General features: G+C 40.5%; 1 protein-coding gene across 1 annotated transcript; it reads left to right on the plus strand.

Moving 5' to 3' along the window:
* Window positions 1-362: 362 nt before the first annotated feature.
* LOC107187638 lies at window positions 363-19,218 on the plus strand. The gene is given in 18 exon segments (XM_015575780.1): window positions 363-439; window positions 562-638; window positions 5,324-5,537; window positions 7,900-8,034; window positions 8,201-8,230; window positions 8,741-8,822; window positions 8,889-9,035; window positions 9,102-9,266; window positions 9,992-10,232; window positions 11,510-11,959; window positions 11,962-12,162; window positions 12,485-12,590; window positions 12,592-13,417; window positions 14,567-15,369; window positions 15,641-15,953; window positions 17,385-17,634; window positions 17,719-17,946; window positions 19,010-19,218. Coding segments are annotated over 18 exon segments (4,554 nt in total).
* The last annotated feature ends 6,697 nt before the right edge of the window (window positions 19,219-25,915 follow it).

Here is a 25,915-nt window from a genome sequence, read left to right on the forward strand (position 1 = left end):
CGTAACTTCGCCCAAGTAAGCAGATGACGAGTCTCACACGTCAAATGTACCCAAAAGGTTAATCATCTAAAATTAAAGGTCCCATCACGTTCTAAATATAAATGAATTTTTTCGAACGACGTTAAACGAAGAACGTTTTCAACCGGTCATCGAATATTAATTTTTTTCCCAGTGTGGCCCCGCCGCTGAGGGTGGTTCGTCCCCATGATGGCAGAAACGAGTCGAGAGTCCCGGCCAGGAGCTGAACAGTCCACGCTCGTGAATCGTCGCGGCAGAGGCTGGTCTTCGTGCGATTAAGGGGATCTCCGTGGGAGGCCGAAACGGGGCCGAGGGGTGGCTCTTTGGCATCGCGGAGGATCGAGATGAGCGATCTACAGGCCACTCTCGAGTTCTCCCTCGAGCTTTGCAAGTTCTACAATGTCGATCTGTTCCAGCGTGGGTAAGCGGATCCGGCTTTTGGCGACGCCCTATAGGGCAGAACCGTTCTGAGAAGGGGGGGGGGCGCCACGTAATTGCGAGGGCTTAAGCCTGGGGGCTCATCGACGATTTCCAATTTCGCAGGTATTACCAGATTCGTACCGCCCTGCGAGTGTCGCCGAAACTCCCTGTCAAGGTGGAGGTCAACCAGATGCGGAATCGTGAGTGCATTCTCTTTCCGCCATTTTGTTGACGCTACGGCGATTTTAGTTTCACACTGACTTAACCCTCGTACAGAAAGTGCACGGTCATTTTGACTCATCTATAAATATTGCCGTATTTTTTGGAGATATGATATAAATGTAATATATGAAATTGAAAATGTACCTAAAATTTTATGCATAATTTATTCTGGGATATAGGTACAAGAGAAATTTTACTACGGGTCGAAATGACCCTGCATTCTTCTGCAGAGTCGATTTCGTATAATTCGTCTTCGAAAGGTTAACACCAGTGGTCGGATGTTCTTGCAATTAAGAAAATATGGGTTTTGATACGAATGCAACAGGAATTCAATAATTTGGGATATGTGAACAGTATTCCAGTTGGGCCAAGGTATGCAGAAAGTCTCGAAATGACAAAAAGTTAAACACAGTGGGGATTTAATAATTTTGTGATCTTTATTTTGCAAGAAATTACCGACCCCTAGGACAACTCTTATATTTTAGTTTCACACTGACTTAACCCTCGTACAGAAAGTGCACGGTCATTTTGACTCATCTATAAATATTGCCGTATTTTTTGGAGATATGATATAAATGTAATATATGAAATTGAAAATGTACCTAAAATTTTATGTATAATTTATTCTGGGATATAGGTACAAGAGAAATTTTACTACGGGTCGAAATGACCCTGCATTCTTCTGCAGAGTCGATTTCGTATAATTCGTCTTCGAAAGGTTAACACCAGTGGTCGGATGTTTTTGCAATTAAGTAAATATGGGTTTTGATACGAATGCAACAGGAATTCAATAATTTTGGATATGTGAACAGTATTCCAGTTGGGCCAAGGTATGCAGAAAGTCTCGAAATGACAAAAAGTTAAACACAGTGGGGATTTAATAATTTTGTGATCTTTATTTTGCAAGAAATTACCGACCCCTAGGACAACTCTTATATTTTAGTTTCACACTGACTTAACCCTCGTACAGAAAGTGCACGGTCATTTTGACTCATCTATAAATATTGCCGTATTTTTTGGAGATATGATATAAATGTAATATATGAAATTGAAAATGTACCTAAAATTTTATGTATAATTTATTCTGGGATATAGGTACAAGAGAAATTTTACTACGGGTCGAAATGACCCTGCATTCTTCTGCAGAGTCGATTTCGTATAATTCGTCTTCGAAAGGTTAACACCAGTGGTCGGATGTTTTTGCAATTAAGAAAATATGGGTTTTGATACGAATGCAACAGGAATTCAATAATTTTGGATATGTGAACAGTATTCCAGTTGGGCCAAGGTATGCAGAAAGTCTCGAAATGACAAAAAGTTAAACACAGTGGGGATTTAATAATTTTGTGATCTTTATTTTGCAAGAAATTACCGACCCCTAGGACAACTCTTATATTTTAGTTTCACACTGACTTAACCCTCGTACAGAAAGTGCACGGTCATTTTGACTCATCTATAAATATTGCCGTATTTTTTGGAGATATGATATAAATGTAATATATGAAATTGAAAATGTACCTAAAATTTTATGTATAATTTATTCTGGGATATAGGTACAAGAGAAATTTTACTACGGGTCGAAATGACCCTGCATTCTTCTGCAGAGTCGATTTCGTATAATTCGTCTTCGAAAGGTTAACACCAGTGGTCGGATGTTTTTGCAATTAAGAAAATATGGGTTTTGATACGAATGCAACAGGAATTCAATAATTTTGGATATGTGAACAGTATTCCAGTTGGGCCAAGGTATGCAGAAAGTCTCGAAATGACAAAAAGTTAAACACAGTGGGGATTTAATAATTTTGTGATCTTTATTTTGCAAGAAATTACCGACCCCTAGGACAACTCTTATATTATACAATCATTAAAACTGCCAAGCCATAGAAAATTAAAAGTATCTGTAGGGAATTTAAAATGATATTAACCATACTACTCACTGTTAAATAAACCCTTTAAAAGCATCGTAAAACAGTAACAGAAAATTAAATATGCCCAATAGATATAAAACTGCTTGTTTTTCTAATTAAAGTCTTGAAACTAAATTTATTATTGACACTTTGACGACATGGTAGTACGTCTTTTCAAAAACAAAAGCTTGAAAGCTGTTGACGTAATAATAACCAGAATAGTAAAAAATAGGGAAAAATCGGTTCTCCTATATGTAAAGTTCGACAAATAAAAGTGAAGTGATAGTTTGTAATAATTTTTATAACACCTGAAGATGTATATTTGCTAACACAAAAACTCTCCCCCAACAAAGTGTTGATAGCTTTCTGCATAACTTGGCCCAGTTGACACTCGCGTGACGCCATTGTGGCGTCATCGATGGTCGTTTTCTTATTATTCTTGTCGATACTTATTGAATTGAATTTAAGTGGATTCTCGTCGGTAGTAAAAAGATCGTTATCCTAGAGATTGTCGTCGTTTCTTAGAAAGTTTCTCGATACCATAACCGAACCATAAATCCAGTAAAGGCGGCCGATCTTTTATTTGTGCAATGTACGATAGGAAGTAGGATGAAAATGGGAATAAAGCACGTTTCCATGAATTATGCTCGGTCGGATGTAACTCCGACGCGTGTCCACCGATTCGCTGAACTTTCCCCGTCCATCCCCTTGGATAGGGGGAATAAGAAACTTTTTGGTACATTGCACTCGTCTCGCCGGAGAAAACTCCGACTGAATTCACTTACCGGCTCTCAGTTAGACAACGGCAAACTAGTTCAAACCGAACTGCACTCGGACGGCGATAGCATTAGAAAGTTTGAGAAACGGTTCCACGAGTCACGAACATTGTACGTGGAGCAAAAGCTACTTGGCGGGTGGATAAAATACGTAAGACGGTGGTGAAAGTTCAATATTGCAGGTAAACTACGGATCTTCGTGTAATTCATGGTTTTAGAGGGTAATAAGTAGACTGTGACTGTTTATGCAAATATAGAGTTTTATGGACCAATTTACAGAGACTGCAGAATCAAACAGAAGTTTGTTCACTCTGTTAAGGGTTCCATCAGGATCGAAGAAAAACCTGATTTAACTTCATTAATTATTTCACTGAGATACACAGGTTATAAATAAGAGTCTGTAACTGCTGCTGATGATGATTAGTTGGGATCAAAATGAAATACAAACGTGTCAGACTGTTTCGAAATTGGTATTAAGGCAGATACTTCTATAGTTTAGTAATAACAAATCGAGAGCAAGCGTTAATAGTTAGCTTCTAATGGATTTCTTGTTCAAAATGGCAGCCATTTTACTCAGAAGATCTACTAAAATTAATTCCCAATATCGTCAGGTTCAAAAGCAAGTTTGAAAAACGAAGTTTAGATTCCAAGAGGATACCTGAATATCGTCATCAAAGTACCCATTTACCTTCTTATAAAGTACACAAATCTTCACACGATTCTTTTCAATGACTTTCATGATCAACAATTTTTATTTGTCAAAATAGTACATAAACATCCGTAGTTTCCAAATAAACAGTACCTACAGTATACAGTGACTCACATATTCGTTCACATGCTTCCGAAATAACGATTGAATGTAAAAATTCATATGCAACATCTGTTTATGTAACTTCATAATTTTTATATTTATTATAAGTCTTCCTAAGTCTCGAAATTATACTTGCAGTTTAGTACGTAATTTTGTCGAAATAAAGGTACAGTGATTTCTCGATGAATGCGACACGAGCAACGCCGTTACCCTCACCACTAGGAAGTCCCATTCAAGAGCCAATAAAAACAGAGTAAACAAAAGCTAAGCAGGGTCTTTGCTTCGAGAAAAAAAAAATAAACCTGTCCTCCTTATCATGAATGCTCCGAAGCGGTCCCGAGTTTGTCGCACTCATGTAGACATTGCTGTCTATTCTCAACCCTCAATCATATATTTTGCTAACTCAATTTGTCCTTCGATATTAAATTGACAGTGGTAAAAAACTGAATATTCTCCTGTGAACAAATCTACGAGTCACTGTAGGTACGGTCATAGGGCAACAGGGGTTGAAACAATCTACAGGGTGTTTCGTTTAACTGGAAACGGTGGAATATCTCACGAAGGATTAAAGTTATCAAAAAAATAACACTGAAAATAACAGTCAGTTTAAGAGTGTTGGCCATTTCTTTGTTGAAAACAAAACACGTACAGTTTTCATTTGTTTCATCGTTTGTTTCTATTTCGTCACGTAGGGTTCAACTAGGCGATTTGCGTTGAACTGACTCCTTAAAATCTTACTAATTCATCACTTCCTACTACAGGGAATGATATCAAGTGGCAGTTCATTGTATTCGTCTCAACAAACACAATCATAATACGAATAAAAAAATACAGGGTTCCGTTTAAAAAAATTAACTTGACTTTGATATCTCCCCCACAACTACACTTACAGAAAAATTATTTATACCACGTAATGTCCTCCTTTGTACCAAACAACTTTTGTACGAACATTTTTTTTATAACTTTAATCGATATTCCACCGTTTCCAGTTAAACGAAACACCCTGTAGACGAGCCATCCAAGGTGCTCAGACCTGACTCATTCCCAGGATGCATCAGAACGTTGGTCTTTAATGTATCCAACGGTTGTCTAGACGAGAATCCACAGAGATATAAGATCACCGCGCCCATCCCGTTCACGCCGAAAATTCCGGGGTTCCATTGTTCCAGACTCGTTGGAGGCGCCCGGGACGAGCAAACGCTTTCAGATCCTCTACAGAAACGAGGAGGTGACACTCGGCACTTCGGTCCTATTCCGGGCGCACGTGCTCGTGCACAGCCACAAGATCGAGGAGGTGCTTTCCCGCACCCACTTCAATCTCGGCGTCGAGCTATGGTTCAGCGAGCCGACGCAGCCCGGGAACATGGCATGCGTGTCGTCTAGGTGAGCGTCTTCTTCGTCAAGCGCGAACCAGGGCCCCCACACTCCTTCGGGAAAGCCCGGCCATCCGTGACGATCCGGGGAATGATCCTCGGGAAACGATATTGCGGTTCCAGCCGTCGAGATTACTCGACGACGACGTGGTTATATGAGACCCGTGGGATGGTTCCCGTCGCGTCTTTTGGCTGTGGAGTGCTTGGGTAAAGTTCGAGGATCTTGGGCGCTAAACAGAGAGATTCTGGAGTTTGGTATGTGGGGACTGATGGGTGGTGGATTAGGCGAAAGACGTTTGGTAATCGATACTTGGAACGTTGGGAACGATTTTCGGTTTGGCAATGTGACTTCTTGTATTTAGAGAGTAATTGGAAAGTAGTGTTGTTTTATTCATATAAGTAGTTTATAGTTTGTAAATGTAGAGGATTTAATCAGTAGAGCATTTCATTTTTGAGGTCATGATACTTTTAGGTTAAAGTATTGCTTCATAGTGGAGATTCAAAATGGCGTCCGTTGAACCCAAGTGATTTTCGGTTTGGAAATGTGACTTCTTGTATTTAGAGAGTAATTGGAAAGTAGTATTATTTCATTTATATAAGTAGTTTATAGTTTGTAAGTGTAGAGGATTTAATTAGTAGAGCATTTCGTTTTTGAGATGAAGATACTTTTAGGTTAAAGTATTGCTTCATAGTGGAGATTCAAAATGGCGTCCGTTGAACCCAAGTGATTTTCGGTTTGGAAATGTGACTTCTTGTATTTAGAGAGTAATTGGAAAGTAGTATTATTTCATTTATATAAGTAGTTTATAGTTTGTAAATGTAGAGGATTTAATTAGTAGAGCATTTCGTTTTTGAGATGAAGATACTTTTAGGTTAAAGTATTGCTTCATAGTGGAAATTGAAAATGGCGTCCGTTGAACCCAAGTGATTTTCAGTTTGGAAATGTGACTTCTTGTATTTAGAGAGTAATTGGAAAGTAGTTTTATTTAATTTATATAAGTAGTTTATAGTTTGTAAATGTAGAGGATTTAATTAGTAGAGCATTTTGTTTTTGAAATGAAGATACTTTTAGGTTAAAGTATTCATAGTGGAGATTCAAAATGGCGTCCGTTAAATCCAAGTGATTTTCAGTTTGGAAATGTGACGTCTTGTATTTAGAGAGTAATTGGAATGTAGTTTTATTTAATTTATATAAGTAGTTTATAGTTTGTAAATGTAGAGGATTTAATTAGGAAAGCATTTCTTTTTGGAGGTGATGATACTTTTAGGTTAAAGTGTTGCTTCGTAGTGGAAATTGAAAATGGCGTCCGTTGAACCCAAGTGATTTCCAGTTTGGAAATATGACTTGTTGCAGTTAGAGAGTAATTGGAAAGTAGTGCTATTTCTATTATTTTTATGTTTATTCAGTTTGTAAATGTAGAGGATTTAATTAGTAGAGCATTTCGTTTTTGAGATGAAGATACCTTTAGGTTAAAGTATTGCTTCATATTGGAGATTGAAAATGGCGTTCGGTGGACCCGAGTGATTTCCGGTTTGGAAATGTGACTTCTTGCATTTAGGGAATACATAATGATAAAATAGTGGTTTTATAATTTACAAGTATAGAGGATTTGGTTAGTAAAGCATTCCTTCTACGAGGTATAGATACTTTCAGATGAAATATTGCTTCATAGTGGAGATTCAAAAAGGCGTCCGTTGAACCCAAGTAATTTCCGGTTTGGAAATGTGAGTTCTTGCATTTAGGGAATACGTAATGATAGAGTAGTGTTATTTAATTTATATGGGTATTTTATAGTTTACGATCATACATGATTTATAATAATTAGTACGCCATTTCTTTTTCAAGGCCTAGGTACTTTTAGGTTAAAGTATTGCTTCCTAGTGAAAATTCAAGATGGCGTCCGTCAAACCTGACGCGCTTGAATACTGCTGCCTCATTTTTCGAAATGTCACAATTTTTTATCACATACATCGCAGTGTTACACATGCGTAAAATATAATATGAGAGTTGTTTATAATTTAGTGCATCTTAAAAATGTTTGATCTGTAAACAAGATGTTCCAAGTATCTTCTTACCATTTCTACTCGCAACTGATATCGTTCAAGAAGTCTAACAGGAAAAACATTTAAATGAAAATGTTTAAGTATTCAATTTTATGCAATACTATCTGCAAGTAGTAAATAGTTATCCGAAAAGTGTTCGTCTTTCTTGTAGAGGAAAAAATTGTCTCATGAACTTTTTCCAAGACGGTGAACTACCCCACAAACCTAATAGATGAAGTGATCGATAACCTTGGCCGCGTGCACCTCCGACATTCCAGGTTGGAACGTTTGACGTGCCATCGTAAGGTTTTTTTTTCCTCGCTTTTCAGGGCGCTGCAGCTGAACTTCGCGCCCACGAAGGGGCTTCACTATCATCTTCCAGTCCTCTTCGATTATTTCCATCTCGCCGCTGTATCTATCACGATCCACGCCTGCCTCGTGGCTCTTCATCAGCCTTACATCAAGTCTGTATTAACTTGTTTCTCAATTAACTAATATTATACCGCTATTTAATTTAATTTTATTTTATTTTATTAACGGGTATTCACCCTTTATTTTACGGTTATTCACGATGAATCGTCTTTTTCTGTTTTTTCCACACGATTCTCCGTCTCTCGTCGTTTCGCACAGGAAGAGTATACTCCACTACGTGCAAAGCTGGTGAGTGTCTATTTAAGATCCACTCGTGAAAAATAAAAAATAAACTTTCTTGCTCATTCTATGATCAATAATCTCGGTGAATAGATCGATTTATAGTAGGGGTGGGTTGGAACCTAATATTTTAATTCTCCAAACTCGAATCCAAAACTTTGTAAAACTTCGAAACTCCAACTTCTCAAAACCTGAAGCGCTGATTTTGTTTTGTAAAAAAAATATTTTATTTTAAAGACATATCGAATATATACTTTCTCTTACCTGGGTTTCCAAAATTTCGAACCACGAAAAAAGTGCAAAGTTTCGAATTCTCGAAACTTTCTTGAATTTTGAAGGACTTCGAGGTTTCGACGTTTCGATTAATTCATCCCCAATTTAGATTATACAATAAAACTTCAATACATTCAAAGACCAGTCTATATTCTAATAGTTTCTCATTCCTCACACTCGTTACCATCGAAACATTCACATGACTAGATTAAAATGAAGTTAATAAACCGAATAATATTCTCGCAGCGCGCCACGCGGAGGAAAGCCATGGCTGCAGTTCAAGCAGTCCACGGCGAACGGTGACAACAATGCTTCGTTGGGGAATATCGTGAGTTATTCGCTTCTTAATGAATTAAAAGGCAAAAAGGATTTTCGATCAGTGACACTTTTCCAGGAAACCACAACGAAGTGCGTGGGTTCGGCCACGAGGTTGCAGCACGCGAAACTGGTTCAGCAATTGGCTGATCTGGCACGGCTTCTGCCCTCTTGCCAGCAACGGCCCCTCGAGCTCGCTCAGAACACGCACAAAGAGATCACCAAGGTTGTTCGATATTTTTCCCATGTAATCGAACCTCCTTTTAGACATCGATTTCTGGGGATCTTTCAGTCGACATCCAGCGATCTTGTGTAATTACAGATGATGGACTCGGAGGAGACTGATATCGCTCAACTCTGCGCACAAAACATTGTCCTGTGGCAGCATTTTCTGGAAGCGTTCTCGGGACGCGAGGCTGTTCATCAGCATCTCGCGAGGATCCATCATCAACTGAGGGTAGATACTCGCTTTACGTGACGGTATTCTTTTCAACTTTTTTTTATTTTTCACTTAAACACGTATTTTTCTCAATCAGCTACCTTCTCTGGTTAACAAGTTTCTTTAATCTTTTGTGATTTACAATAGTGGACAAAAAGGGTAATACTTTTTTTATTTGTTTCATTTATATTATTTTTTAACGTCAACTTAATGTTGGAACTGCCAAGCAAGTCAAAATGATTTACCAATACATTCTTACAACGATGATTAAAATGTTATAACAATCTATTTTCTCAGATCTTTTGTAACTTTTATTACGGTACGACATTAAAGAAATTAGGTAATTTATAAATTTATAAATTTTCAAAAGTTTGCCATATTTATCGATCGATCGAAAAAGATATGCGTTTATCGTTGGTAGTTCTGGTGTTTAAAAATGTGTTTAATATATATTGCGATAGAGAATTAAAAGCTTTATAGAACTCAGTATATTAAGATTTTAAGTTGGTATTAAAAAATAATAAAAATTAAAAATCAGGGAATTGGTAAACTTTTTTGTCCGCCGCTGTATCTTCTGTTAGCTAACTATTTTCTGTATATTTGTTCTGGATAATAATTGTCATGTGTCCCGACGAATATATTATACCTAGTATACTTTATTTTGTAAATCTAGTCAATTTCCAAAGAGACTACGAACTTTATTTCTCAATAGTCTATGCAATTAAAAAAACATTGTTTTTCAGGTGAAACGTTTCGCAGAAGGTTTCTTCGTACTCGAGAATCCCAGAACGTCCGCCTGGGGTTGCTACGACGCGAACTACCAATCTTACCAAGCGGTTAGTGAGGCCGCCAGAAGATCACGGTACCTAGCGTCGTTGCCGCCTTTACCTGTGCACTGTCCAGAACTAGACGGAGACCTTCACTCGTTGCCTCTGATATTCGAGGATCAGTACGTGGACATGAAGCAGAGGCACAGAAACAGCGGTAAGAGTCCTGATGATCCTGATAAGTGAGCAAAATAATTCCACAAACCCCAAACATCAAAAATATATGAAACCCCACCTAGGCAGACCACAAATGTCAGATAGTTAATACCCTAATCAGATATACAAAATAACCCCACGATGAAGGATACATAAAATAATAGTAATACCCTTTTATTATACACCATGGATTAAATTAACAGTGGTAAGACATAGTGAAAGTTTTACTGGCACCACAGAAATCGACCATGATCTACCAGAGTAGATGAGGCCCAATTACGATACAGTTTAGGCCCTGAAACGTATATAGCCTGGTCGTAAATTCATTCGGGAGTCAAAATTTACATGTTCCAAGCGCGGAAACAGCATTAGAGGGGGAGATAAGAATCTCGAGTCTCGTTTAGAATTGTACCATTAAAAAGTATACGTTTTAATCCTTGACAACTCCAGGTCAATTTTTCCTAGTACGGCAATTGTCAACGGGCAAAGGTGACATTTATATTGATATTGTACAGATTTAACGAAAGAATTTCAACAGAAACATTGAATATCAAGGTACGAATGACATCTGTACCTTAAGGGTCAAGGTACATACTTCTGTAAGACGTGTACAGCTGGGTACAACTACAATGCATATTTTGCTTCTAAAAATTTCTCTTTCCTTTTCAACTCTGTTACGCTATTATTCTCTATTTCCTGTCTGTTGGTCGCACATTTGGTGACAGGCCCTTCACTAATTTCCAACGCATCCTTGAGAGCGTCGCCAGAGTTCTGGTTTTCGTTAGTCACGGTCCTTCGCCTACCTCTTAGCTTTCTCTGTTTATGACTCTTTTCCGCTGTCCCTATTCCTGTCGCTGATTTCTCAAGTTTTCCTTTTCTATTCTCTTTTCTTTTTCTCTCCCATATTTTTGCCTTTTCTAACTCCGAGGGATTTAAGAAATGCAGCGAGAGTAGGCAGTCGATGGTAAGCCTCCGAGGTTACAACACCAACACTGCACTAGTATTCGCGCTTACCGATTGTACTAAATAAATGAAGTGAGGACAATTTCTATTGTTTTATACCGCCTTACCCACCTCCGCTCTAATTGTATTTTAAACAATTAACAACTCATAAACCAAGCCCCGAACACAATTTCGTCATGTTTGATTTTCGTCCCAGTTTTGGCATTCAAAGTCCACCCTCTGAAAGTGTCCAACATTTCCATTAACATCCTGTGTAGGATCCAGAACCTATAATAGTACATTAAAAGAAAAGTTTAACATCATCTTCACTTCCAGTCCCCGGTATGGACGACTGCAGTTGCGGGATCGCGGCTATCCTGGAGTCGCGAACGATGGGGATCTGGTCCCCAAGAAGTGAAGGTGCAAACCAGGACATCGGATCGATCCAGGGTCGTTTGACCCTAACACCATCCACACTTCCCGCGAGGCACAGCAAATCCTTGGATCAATTAGGCCCAGAGATCACGCCGGTACAGCCGAGGACCTCGCCGAAGACGCTTCCCCGATCAGTGTCGACGCAATTGTTCCCCAGGCAGAGGGGCATAGGCAGAAACGTCACGCCGCCAGCGACAGTGCCTTCGAGGGGCAGACAGAGGTCGACAGCACCGTCCAGTAGCACACTTTTCCCTCCTTCGGGGCAGCAGGCCTGCTCGGCGCCGAATCCATCCCTGGGCTCGACGCCCGTGGTCCCCCTACCGCGCGCCAAGTCAACGCAGATGCTGGTGCTGAACCACCCCAAAACACCTCCATCACGTCGCTCCTCGCAGCGATGTTCCCAGAGTTGCCTCCAGGAGGACAGTTGCCTGGGTATAGACCGTCGAAACAGTCCTGCGGAGAGACGCTCACGGTGCCCACCTGCGTGGGGGCGATGGAACATGCCCAGATGACCGACTGCTGGAGCGAGAATAAGGGCAGCAATGTCCCGGAAGGTGTGGAGTTAAACTTTAATATGATATCGATCGAGTATACATAGCAGAAACAGTGGATAGATTTGAGAGTAAGAATGCAATTGGTTGCTATATTGTTGTATGAGCTGACAGAAAGAGGATTGGTGTTGGCCCAAGTAACTACTCGAAGCTACTTGGACCAAAGGTCGATTGACGATTATTTTATTGTACCATCTGGATAATATATTTCTCGCGATTAGTGCAATAGTTGATATAACTCAAGTCCCATGGATCACATTGAAGTAACTTCAATCGCAGGGGTCATGTTGAAGTAACTAGGCTGGTAAACATATTTCATTTTTAGATTATCACTCTTTGGATACGAGAAGAATTCGACTAGAGCCCCGCAGCCACCGGTTAGCAGCCCGTCAGCCGCTGACGACGGTGAACGATCAGAACAGCTTCCTGCCCGGGAAGAGCGATCCTGCAGGAACAGCAGCCGCTTCACACCGCGACTCTGGATCGGGTGACGTACAGAGGGAACTCGAGGAAGCAAACGCATCAAGTGGGCACCAAATACAACCAGGCTAACGGGTTAGAGTCCCGTAGGTACCATACGATCGGGAAGACCGGTTCTGGTCAAAGTCAGCGGAACCGCGAGACGCAGGAATCGATAAACGGCGGCGGAACGTCGAGCAGTCATTCACCACTAGCGGATCCGTTGTACAAACGATCGAATTACTCCACGACCACCACGGATTCATTCTTTTATCGTACGAACGGCACCAGTGGACGAACCCACGGCGAGCCAGATAGGCCTAGAAGACCGAAGAGCACCGAGAGACTGGTCGACGAACCGGATCGTGGCGAGTACTACGACGTTCGGAGGGAAAGGCCCAGAAGAAGAGACGAAAGACCAGCTGTCAAGTCACCGCGGAACGGTGCACCTGCGTCGTACATCGACGAGAAGCACAGAAGATCACAGGTGGACGATAATAGCGAGGCAGCCAACGAGATGTTCTACAAGGTGATGTCGGCGATGGAACCGAAGAAGGAACAACGGTCGGAAAGGAGGAAGGACAGATACGGGAGGAGGCCGCATTCCGCCCCTGTTCTGGACATCGATCATCCCGCAGAGGACAGCAGGAAGTGCGGTCACAGGAACCGGAAGCCTGCCCCGCCGCCGCCAGCGTATCAAGATCCAACGGCGGCGCCTCTTCCCAAGTACCGACATCCGCCGCCTGCGCCGACGACGAGTGTTTTGGAGGTCGAGAATAATAATAAGATCATTCTGAAGGTGGGATTTTGATCATCGTACTGATTTCTTTCTCGTAATTCTACCGTCGTGAATATTATAGGACCTTTCTGGAGAAGTTCGTCGGACTTTTATGGTAGACTTGGTTACTTATAGCACGACTTCCTCTAACCAACCACCAAATTTCTATCTCTACGATTTATATAGAATTGACCAGCTGAATGGGATTACCTACATATCTGCCTTAATTATTGTTCTATGAAAAAACTTATGAACAGAGAATTATTCGATTTCGAGGGCACATGTAACGGTGGAAACTTTTCTCACGGTCATTTGAAGGTCAATCGGTATTTTTTAAATAGTATTGACGAATCCACTTTCTCGTAATTCTACCGTCGTGAATATTATAGGACCTTTCTGGAGAAGTTCGTCTGACTTTTATGGTAGACTTGGTTACTTATAGCACGACTTCCTCTAACCAACCACCAAATTTCTATCTCTACGATTTATATAGAATTGACCAGCTGAATGGGATTACCTACATATCTGCCTTAATTATTGTTCTATGAAAAAACTTATGAACAGAGAATTATTCGATTTCGAGGGCACATGTAACGGTGGAAACTTTTCTCACGGTCATTTGAAGGTCAATCGGTATTTTTTAAATAGTATTGACGAATCCACTTTCTCGTAATTCTACCGTCGTGAATATTATAGGACCTTTCTGGAGAAGTTCGTCTGACTTTTATGGTAGACTTGGTTACTTATAGCACGACTTCCTCTAACCAACCACCAAATTTCTATCTCTACGATTTATATACAATTGACCAGCTGAATGGGATTACCTACATATCTGCCTTAATTATTGTTCTATGAAAAAACTTATGAAGAGAGAATTATTCGATTTCGAGGGCACATGTAACGGTGGAAACTTTTCTCACGGTCATTTGAAGGTCAATCGGTATTTTTTAAATAGTATTGACGAATCCACTGGAAGGCCCAGGATGGAACGTTCCCTTTTCTCCCTTTCCCTTTTCTCACCTTTCGTTACATCCGCCAGGCCTCAATGAGCCCAGTCCCTCATCGTTTCACGTAAAGGATCCTGGCTTAATCTTCCTGAACTTCATATACGGAATTACTTTTCGTGAATGCCTATGAAGGTTCCTAAGTAACTAGAATGTCGTTCTGCAGGTGGAGCCGATCAAGTCCCCGATGGAGGCGCCGGCCACAAACGGCACCACGCCGTCGGACACGTCTAGCGCCGGTGCTCCGCCGCCGAACACGAAAAGACTGAGATGCGCCAGCGTGCCAGTGGCGCAGAACAAGGTGGTGGTGCCGCGTAGCGCGGTGTCGCTGCCCTGTATGCCGATACGCGACAGCAAAGACAGCCTTAGCAACAATCTTCCCGTCATTCCGAACCCGCTAAGCCCGCCGTCCACCCGGCCGAGCAGCCCGACCACGAGTTCAAGCTCGAGCAACCTAACATCCGAGTGTTCCGGTTGGGTCAGCAGCGGGGACACGTCTAGCTCGGAGCAGCGTCGCAACGCGAAGCTGTCCAGCGAGCAACTGCGACAGAAACTGTCGAAAATAGTGCCGAAAAAGGAGAGACCAACAACAAAGACCACGGTCGAGGAACACTCTTACGAGGAGGTCCGATTGCCACCCCCAAAGATGTTCCAAGATGAGCCTCCGCCGCCAGAGGAGTTCAGGGATCCACCAGCGATCATAGATAATCCTCTGTACCACGTGTACGAAACCGTGAAGCCAGTCAGGAGTCCAAAGCAGACGAAGACAGCGCCTTGTAGTCCCCAGAAGAACAGGGAGAGGGAGAGGGAAAGGGACAGGGAACCTGTGTATGGAGCCAGAGACATTTGTTTGGATTGCTACCAAGAAGGCAAGGAATTGCTACAGTCGACCCAGGATGACTCTGTCAATTTCAAGAAGTGCAAAGACGAGTTCAAGCGGCAGATGAACTTCTCTGGGAAAATCTACAGGTACGATGCTACTCCAGCATGACGGTTGTCCTCCTGGATTCAGTTGGTTTTTTTAGTTTCTTTACCTGACGTTTTAACGACAGAGGTTTCTATTTTGGATTGTGTTGCGTGAAGACTATGACGCTGCGTGTTATTTATTTACTTCCGTTGCGTTGTTTTCAATTTTTCGTTCGAGAGCTGTTTCGATCCGCTTCTTTGGTTCGGCCGCTGCCACGGTCTGTCTTTATGTTTTGTAGTTATGTTTTCTCTTTGTCTACCTTATCCTATCTAGAGAACGCAAGGAAGCACAGTTGCGTTTCCATAAACGTGCCCATTCCCTTGGATATGGTGACCTCCTGACCCCGTCGTCGGTAAAACCCCTAAGATCGAATGTGCCTCTTAGTGACTATCCGACCCTGGCCTCGACCATGCCGTACTTCCACATCAGCAACGAGTATCGGCTCTTCTCGCCGGAAGGTGCCCATCTGATCATCTGCGTCCACGGTCTCGATGGCGATCCGGCTGATCTGCGTCTTGTCAAGACCTACTTAGAACTCAGTCTTCCCGGGGCGCATCTAGATTTTTTAATGTCTGAGAGAAATCAGGTGAGGTGGTCTCAAACAAAACTATACTGACATTCCTAATATGTACTTCATCCAATGAATCGAGTCAGTAATGTGGGATCGGGAACTCCATACCCAACAAAAAGGAGCAAAATAACATCTTGGGAAAATAGGAGGGTTCCGTGGAGTAGTGGGTAGAGTCTCTGCTTTCGGCGCCGGGGGTCGTGAGGTCGAATCCCGCTTGGGCCCTCTCATTTTTCCAACGCTCCTACATTTGGGGGCTCGTCCGGGATGGAGGCATCTACGACCACACGAGGCGACAACGACGACGACGATGACGATGACGAAGAGAGGGGCATGTCTCCTAAAAATGAATAATGGGGAGAATGTTACCCGAAAAAGACGAAGAGAGAGGGGCACGTCTCCCAGAAGTTGAAAAGTGGGAGAGTGTTACCAAAAAGACGAGGAGAAAAGACGTGCGCAGAAGACATTCGAGGGCGAATGTCAGCGCAGGATGGCCGAGTGTGGGATCGGAAACTCCATACCCAACAAAAAGGAACAAAATAACATCTTGGGAAAATAGGAGGGTTCCGTGGAGTAAGTGGGTAGAGTCTCTGTTTTCTGTGCCGGGGGTCGTGAGTTCGAATCCCGCTTGGGCCCTCTCATTTTTCCAACGCTCCTACAGTAACTATAAACAAAAGGAGGTGATTACCATTTACAATGACTCACATATTCGTTCACGAACTTCTGAAATAACAATTAGATGTAAAAGCTTTTATGCAATTTCTGTTTGTATATTCTTCTTTTTGTTACTTCTATCATCATTTCGTGATAAATGCTTCGGAATTTTGAAATAAAATTCGTATTTTTGTGAATAATCTGGTCAATTAGAAGTGGATAAAGTTGTGAATCACTGTAGGTGGGACAAAGACAGAGTCAGCTGCCAGCTAATCGCTGGACTTAGCACCTGAATCTTTTGGTTATATCTAGTAACTCGTCTTGTTGGACGGACGATACAGTCTATTTCTCACGATTCGTGCAATACTTGAAATAATTTAGGCTTCACGGGCCATTTGGAATTAACTTGAATCCCATAGATCATATTAACCCCTTGCCTTATAACATCGAGTCAGACATGTAATGACGATTTCAAACTGGATTTAATAAATCTGTATACCATTCATTTCCTTCGAGTCGAAGTGAAATTCTGTTTCATTGGTATTAATATTTAAGATTTAGAGTAAATAATACACTTTGCCCTAAGAATAAAATTCCTTTTATATCTGGGAAATTATTAACGATAAAATAATGCTTTAAGGTACAGTCGTCAAAAAAATCGTAAGCCTGGTTAAAGTAACTTGAATCCCATGGATCATATTGAACCAACTTCAATATGGATCGACAATTTGATTCAAAAGGTGGTCCCGTTGACAAATGGGTACAGTGTTCTTAATTGTTTTATTCATCGAACAGGGCGACACATTTTTGGATTTCGACACGATGACCGATCGATTGGTAGGCGAGATCCTGCACCATATCAAGACGTCGGGTCTGAACCCGACGAAAGTGAGCTTCATCGGACACTCTTTAGGGACCATCATTATACGGAGCGCACTAACGCGGCCTCAATTGCGACCGCTACTTCCACGTTTGCACACTTTTCTCAGTCTGAGCGGTCCGCACTTGGGTACACTGTATAACACCAGCGGTTTAGTTAACGCAGGTAAATGTCTCTAGATTGAGACACTAACTTCTTAGAAAAGAAGATGAACTTTATGCATTATCGATCCGTAAACCTTGTCCCCAGGTATGTGGTTCATGCAGAAATTGAAAAAATCCGGCTCCCTGCTGCAGCTGGCTATGAAAGACGCGCCGGATGTCAGACAGTCGTTCATGTTCCGGCTCAGCCAGAAGAGCAATCTCGAGAAGTTCAAACACGTTCTTCTGTGCGGCAGCGCGCAGGATCGATACGTGCCGCTTCATTCTGCACGTATAGAACTCTGCAAAGCCGCTGTACGAGACACCTCCGAACAAGGTACTCGACAGATCTTCAGGTTCTAATAATGATAGTATCGTATTGTAATGTTAGTCGTCAAAGATCAAGACTTCTGTCACCATCGAATTGCATTCGTACTGTGTAGAAGAAAAAAAATTAATGGATGAAATATACAACCGGAAGTCGACACACAGATATTTTCGGGCGACTACATGGACCGATTTAGCTATCGACGTTTTCCTCGAGTACAGTGAAGTCTTTCTTAACAGGTCCCTATGGGATAAACGAATGGTCCATCAATGCAGAAATATGTCAAATATCCTTTGTTAAGTCAATATAAATAGAAAGTGTAATAAGAATAGTATAATATAAAAATAACACTAATAATCATTTAAACAATATCCAATATATTAAGAAGTAGATTTTGCATTATATGCGTTATGCTGCCCTCCTAAGGCTAATTATACATATATCACTATCTGCAAAAAACTTATTTAAAAAAGAGCAACTTAGTAGTTTTAATAATGTCAACCATATGTTAAATGTTTTTTGTGATAAACAAAGTAGCTACGTAGACTAATTTTGTATTACAACAGCAACGATCCAATGCAGATACATAAAATTTTTTTAGACAGATACAGGGATATAAACAATAAAAACTGCTTTTTGCTTCAGGGATAAGTTAAAAAATAATATTTAATATCCGAATTACTCATTATCCAAAAATGTAAAAATTACAGATACACCTTAGCAGGATAGTGTACAGGAGGTTTAACCCCTTGCCCTACAACATCGAGTCAGACTCGTGTTGACGATTTCAAAATCGATTCAACAAAGAAGACTATTATTTTCGATTTTCTTTGAGTCGAAATGAAATGTCGCGTTGCTAACATTAATATTTATCTTTTACAGTAAAAATACAGTTGCGATAAGTACAGAATTTCCTTTCGTTTCCGGAAAACATGTCGACAACAATGTAATCTTGGAGTCTGCAGACGTCAAAAAAATCGTAGGGCAAAGGGTTAAATAAAGGGTTTAAAACTTTAAGCGTTTATAATAGTTAACACGCTCCGCCACTCAAAATACATAAATTCCATTGCAGGTGTAGCCTACCGGGAGATGGTGCACAACATCCTGTACCCGGTGATGTCCACCACAGGTGTCAGTCTGGTCAGGTACGACGTCCACCACGCGTTGCCAGCTACAGCGAACGCCCTAATTGGCCGAGCAGCGCACATCGCCGTCCTCGATTCCGAGCTTTTCATCGAGAAATTCCTGCACCGAGGGATAGCGAGTTTCGGCGTAAAATAGCGAACAATGTAGACCAGCAGGAGCGAATCACTGAGGCATACCGAAGCGGAATCCTCGTAACTCACCGTGACGTCTCCGAACGCGTTAGAATTAATTAATCACAGACGTATACGTCGAAATTGCCTCGCTTCTTATCCAACCATTCACCTCTTGTCGTAATTATCTATCTTTACCCCTGATTGCACAGAACCGACGAGGAAACGAGGCAAATTCGACGATTTTTACACGGGACGCGGCCACATCGTTCGGACATCGTTTTAGTAACGTCGATCAGTTTCTTTGAGGTTAGGTTCCCATTGCGCGGTATTATATCGAGTGTTGTTTATCGACGATATTCATCGAACCATCGAGTGGAAGCTTTGGACTACACGGGGATTGGGCCTAGTAGCAGCTAGTTTCTGCTGTTGAGTACTATTTGGTTGTGGGGAACGGGGTTGAAGTTTGTTGAGGGTAGTTTGATACCATCTGACGGGTTCATTGATTGCTGCAATAACGACGTAATTAAAAAATCACGATTTTAGGGAAAACGTGTTTGATTGTTTTGATTGCTACCACTTTGTACAGACATATTAAGGTGCGTATCCATTTGTTGCGTATCCTCGTATTGTATCACCGTTGTGTATCACTGTGGATGGGCAAGTGTTGCATCGTTGCGTATAAAAATGTATTGTGTAGTGATATGATACACTGATACGCAACGGTGATACGATACGAGGATACGCAACAAATAGATGCACACCTTAAAAATGACAGTCCTGATGTGGTAAGTTTTGGAAATTCGCTGGTAGGAGTCAACCGATAAAATGTACAGGAAACAACAATTTTTTCTTTACTAATAACTCAAAATCATAAATTGCAAATGAGTTATGGCACTGTTGCAGCATATGACGAGTGGTAGGAGTATAGAAAATTGAAGAAAATCTTTCCTGGATGTAACATTGGCTGAAATTGAAATTAATATATACACTACTTTTCGTAGGTTAATTGTATCGACAAAATTCTTTGAAGAAAAAGTGTATTAAAATTGAAATGACTGCTGATTCCTCCAACATTACAATAACCCGTAACGAACATCGTCAAACTACCCTGAACTCTTACCACGATCAAATTCAAATATGTAATTTTCGGCCTATCGTGAAACCCTGTGGGCGCAACGGTCAAAAAATCATGCGTACAATCCGAAAGGAAAAATCAGAAGTCGAACTGCGCATGCGTGGCAGGATCGGCCAACCGATCCTCGGGGAGTCGGCCATTATCGTCAGTCGCGTTGTCACCTTCGACCGGAAACGGAACACTTCGAGACCGTATAAACGAGCTCGCGGCTTCGCTTTGTTTTCTTTGTTTGAAACTATTTTCTTTTTTTAATCTCGAGAATACAGTGACGTGTCGAAAGTGTCGAAATAAAAGATAAAATTTTCCCACAAGAGAAGAAGTGGGGATAACAAATCGAAGTATATACACAAGACAATGCAGGGACACATTGTCTAGACGCTAGGAAAGTTACGAAACGTATGTCAATTGTTACTTTCAAATAAGTGTGAGTGCGTATCGGTGTGAGGCGGATGGATGAGACGCGTAACTTCGATAGAGGGTATTCTAATTAAACGAGAACGGATAAAACGGTAAAACAAAACGAAGGACTTTTAAATAAAAACGGTATCGTCCGATCGACGTCGCAGAGGACGAACGGATTCTCGTTCTTGGGTAGTGAATGAATTTAGAAGAAGTGAAACTGACGAACCGGAGCAACGGGGAGGAGGAGGAGGACGAGTAAACGTGGAAGAAGTTCAAATACGGATGAAACTGGAACACGAGAAAGAGACAAGTGACTACCATTTCAGGTATATGAAATCCCTCCAATACTAGATCTCAATTGCTCAGAACAATCTAAATAAAAAAAAAATGAAAAAATGAAAAAAAGTTATACAATTAATCGTAATCGAAGCAACGAAGACGCGTGCCGTCGCGTCTGCTAATTGCTAAACCGTGAATATCATCGAAAGAGTGAGAGAGAGAGAGAGAGGACGTGTGTAATTAATTTATCGCTGTTCCTCGAAATGGACGAGAGTGAATAAACGGCGACAGTGAGGCTCGCGGTACGACGGCAATTTGGTCTTTGACATACTGACGAAAATTATTATTAACGTGCTTTTATTCTCTAACAATATCCGCCATGTGTACCGAGGGAAGACAAAGGAGGCACTTTAAAATTCAACTGAAAAGAATTAGGTTTATCGTCGTGTGTTCTCTTCTTTACACTACCCTTAACAACGTTTATAAAATATTCATTAAGTCTATTATTTTCAGTTAAGGTACGTTTTCACGTGACAATAAAAGTCATGGTTCTTTGTTATTCTTACTTTGTTATTTCACAACATTTAGTTTGTTTTAAACATGGCGTCGAGTGAAGTAGTTGGAGCAATTTAGCAAAATTATAAATTTCTACAGGAAAAATCTTCAATTCGTAATCATTTAAAAATATTACGATGTTAAAACGTCTTATTTCCTCCATGTTTCTTTGACCTATACCATAGGTTCCCAAAGTAGGCGCTGAGGAGATCTGAGGAGGTATTCTAATTATTTTATTTTGTTTACTTTCAATTTAACTTTTTAAGATTTAAAGATTATATGCACAGATACATTTAGAAATTTTGTTGAAGGGGGCACTCATCAAGAGAAAACTTTGAAGAGGGGTAGTGAGCAAAAAAAGATTGGGAAACTATGACCTATACGGCCAAGTCATTAACGTTCGGTACATTTAGTGTCATGACTAGATATCGGATTTTATGCATTTATAGCCTACAAGGCCCTTCGAAATACCATAAGAAACAAAACTTTCTTTTTTTATTTTTAACTTAATAAGATGTTTAAGGGAAGAAAGAAATTTCTATCTTAGTTCCAGTCATCTTAAATTACTTTATAAAATGTCATTTTGCATAAAAACCCGGAGTCTACTCATCACCATAAAAGTCACGATTCCCAGTTACGTGAAAACGTACCTTTAACCTTATTTAAACCGAATTAATAATGTCATTCGCCAAATCGAACATGATTCAGTAACTGTTTATTTGTCACTTCGCCAATTAACCCTCGTACGACGAATGCAGAGTCACTTTGACCCAACGTTGACAAAGTCGTACTGATTTATTGCTTATTTACGTGCGATTATGTATATATGTATTTATAATTTCAATCAATTAGTTAATTTTATATTCAATTCCTTCTGGAAACGCGTGTACAATAGAAATTTAGCCATGAGTCAAAATGACTCTGCGTTCGTCTTCCGCGTCCGTCTAAAACCGTTCGGCTTCCGAGGGTTGAAAGACAAATTGCCAGAATTCGTACGTGTCGAACTCTCCGCATAATATCGTTAAATGTACACCCACGCAGCGCCCACTGTGAGCGTTTCTCACCGACGCGCGTAAATTGTATACAACGCCCGTCTGTACGCGTATACGTGTTTACACCGTAAAATAAAAACAAAAAGCTCACGCGGGACACGCGAACTGTTCACCGAAACACGTTTCGGTGCCAGAGATGTCCGTGATCCACCCCGCGAGTACAGATTTATCAGGACCAGAACCGGTACTCGCGTGCGCGTATGTTCGCCCGAAGCTGCGAAGCACAAAAACCAAAAAAGTCCTCGAGAAAAGACTTTCCAGTGTTCAACCGTAAGATCGCGTCGTTCCGTCTGATTTCCTCATCGAGAAGCTTGAACGTCGTCTGAACCACGACGGATCGGAAACAAAAGCTTGAGAGAATCTTGAGACGATTCAAAGAAAAGACGATTTCCCCTGCAGCTTCTCGATAACAACCCCTTCGATCGTAAGATAAATTGTTTTCAAAGATTTCTTCTCGGGTTGTTAGAACGCAATAACTGTGGCAATATCGTCGTGTTTTTTTTTTTATTTGTATACACTGTCACCAGAGGATCTTTCGAATTAGAATTAGGATGAAAGTTCTCGTTTTTAGTTATATACAGGGTGTCCCACGTAAAACGAGTATCTTTAGTATCATCTCACTTGCTTTTGATTTGTAGAAAATTTATTTCATTAAATGCTCAAAGTGATGTCTATCAGCTTTGATACATTTTTCGACTGATCCCTCTATCATAGTTATTTTATTATTTAATCTATACATTTGTGGATTTTTCGTACCCAAAGTCACAGTATTCTAGGTCATTGGATTAGTCTTGATCTCAACTACTACGCCACGCTGATAAAAATATGTAATCCCATTTTAAAAAACCATCGACTACCTTGAAATTTCTAAACAAACGTCCTTAAGAAAAATTGTTGCTTATAGTATTCGCTCTTTCTAACCAAACAATACTATCCCCTCACGTTTTCTTGTATCTCCAAAACAAAGTGAAATATTGAAAGTGCTCACGTTAGGTGGGACACCCTTTATATACAATATTCAGGCGTGATAAATTTACTAATCAGTAAATGAACTAAAAGAAAATTTAAGCTCGAGGTACACAGAATGTTCCCTGGAACGGTATTCAACAACAGGTCAGAAGACCCAACGCCAAAAGCTTGGGCGGAGAAACTAAACGATCTCGCTTCACCTTCGATTCTAAGCCGCTCACGTATCTCCGTTAATTTACAAGCAAAACACGGTCGCACACTTCACTGGTACTCCATTTTTGTAATATGTTTGTAATATATCTCGTAGGAGCATTTCGATATAATCGCGTGCTCAGCGAGCGCAATTTGGTCGTCCCCTCATACGACACGTTTTTATGTAGGCACACATATCGAGGGACGCGATTCCCGCGCGTATCGCTGGGACGCATTTCTTTTTTTTTTTCTCTCTGCGGAAACGTGCTTGTGTCTCGAGGGCGAGGAAACTCGTTTTTGCTCCCTTCGTCGATCGATACGGAGGAGCTCGTCGCGTGAAGGGTTGAAAAGGACTCGACTAAGATTGAGGACGACTTTTGGCGTGCAAATACGGTCGATGGAATTTTTTTTTATTGTTCTCCTATTATTTGCTCAATTGCACGTGGTGTCTGATCGTACGATCGACGTATGTTCCGGCTGGTAATCGATTTTGTACTGTATAATGTTAAGCTTCTATCGGATAAGCGCTATTTTTCGGATCGACAAGATGGCGGACATCGACTTGATCACGCTGACGCGGACACTGGCCATAAATTAGGTTGAATATATTCTTCAACACCTTTTTGGGGTGTACGATTAAGTTTCTAAGTTATTAAATGAATAGTGGAGAAAATTGAAATATAGGGAATTATTTGTACATAATACATTTTATAAATTTCTTTTATGTTTTGTTTGAAATATTTAGTTAGGTTTGATAAGCGCTATTTTTCGGTTGACAAGATGGCGGACTTGAGCGTGATCACGCTGACGTAAATATTCACCATAAAAGGGGTCGAATATATTTTTCCATCCCCTTTTTAGACTGCACAATTAAGTTTACGATTCACTAAAAAAAGAGCAGAGAAAATTGAAATACTAGAGATTTGTATACAATTAACTCTAAGATACTTTTTTTTTGTTTTGTTTTAAATTATATCTTTACGTTTCATTACAGTTTCATGAGAAATGTTAATAAATGTTTAGTAAAATTGTCATTTGTTTTGTATTTTAACAAAGTTATGAGCATTTTGGTTTTTGAATGTTCGCGTAAGAGTGAATTCAGTACAAGAGATTTAAATCGAGCCGCCAAATCCGAGAGTTCCTCGTTAGAAAATGGCTGGGTTCTAGGCGATTTCCGATAATCTGTGTCTTAAACCTCACTTTCTCCGCTGAATTGTCGATTTTCGCGTTGTAATTTCGGTAAGAGGAACGAAGCGATCGAGGGTTGAATAAGCGCAAAATGGGGGAACGAAATGTCCGCGACGGCTACGGGAACGACATTTTCCGAGCGATCGTTCGCGACCCTTCTTTCGATTCGCAACGTCGACGACTCGTTCCAGTGTGACTGCGAACGATAGTCGTCGCGACTATAGTATATTAGTTCGACTAACAAGAGAACACGGGGAAATGATTTGTTGATCGAACCGTGCGTTGTTGCGAGAGAAGAGTATACAATGAGAATAAAAAAAAAAAAAACAAAATGTAAGACGCGAGTTTTTGAGAGAAGAGAGTTTGTAGTTGCAAGAGCAACATCGATGAAGAAGCGAACAACAATGTATACACTATACATAATATATGGATACATATGAAAAGCGAATAAATCTACGTATACATAAATGAGATAGATTAATAAAAAAAAGGAGAAGTGTCTAGTATTATTGTCGTAAAGTCTTACCTCACCTCGAGATTTAGTGCTTATGATTTTGCACTTTTAACGAATCTTCTCTTATTTCGAAGAACTATACATTTTCTTTCAAATGGTGTCATAGTTTATTTATATTTTTCATTTTAATTTTCCAGGAATGTACTATACACTGCGTGGCGTAAATATAAAACCACTCTAGAATTTTCAGTTCTTATAGATTGTGGTTAGAATAAAAATGAACAAAGTTTGCCGTGTCTGAAATCTTGTAGAGAAATAATGTTCTCCCAGAAAAGGATAGATTATATTCCCTAGAAAAAAAGTGGTTCGTTTTTATTTTAAGTACAATACACAAGGATTGAATTTTTAAGTTATAATTATGCTATGCAGTGTAGCATTAAGTAAATCGTTAATGATTATATAATTAATCAAAAATGAAAGTAGAAGAGTACAA

The sequence above is a fragment of the Dufourea novaeangliae genome, unplaced genomic scaffold, assembly GCF_001272555.1.
Source record: "Dufourea novaeangliae isolate 0120121106 unplaced genomic scaffold, ASM127255v1 scaffold101, whole genome shotgun sequence".
NCBI lineage: Eukaryota > Metazoa > Arthropoda > Insecta > Hymenoptera > Halictidae > Dufourea > Dufourea novaeangliae.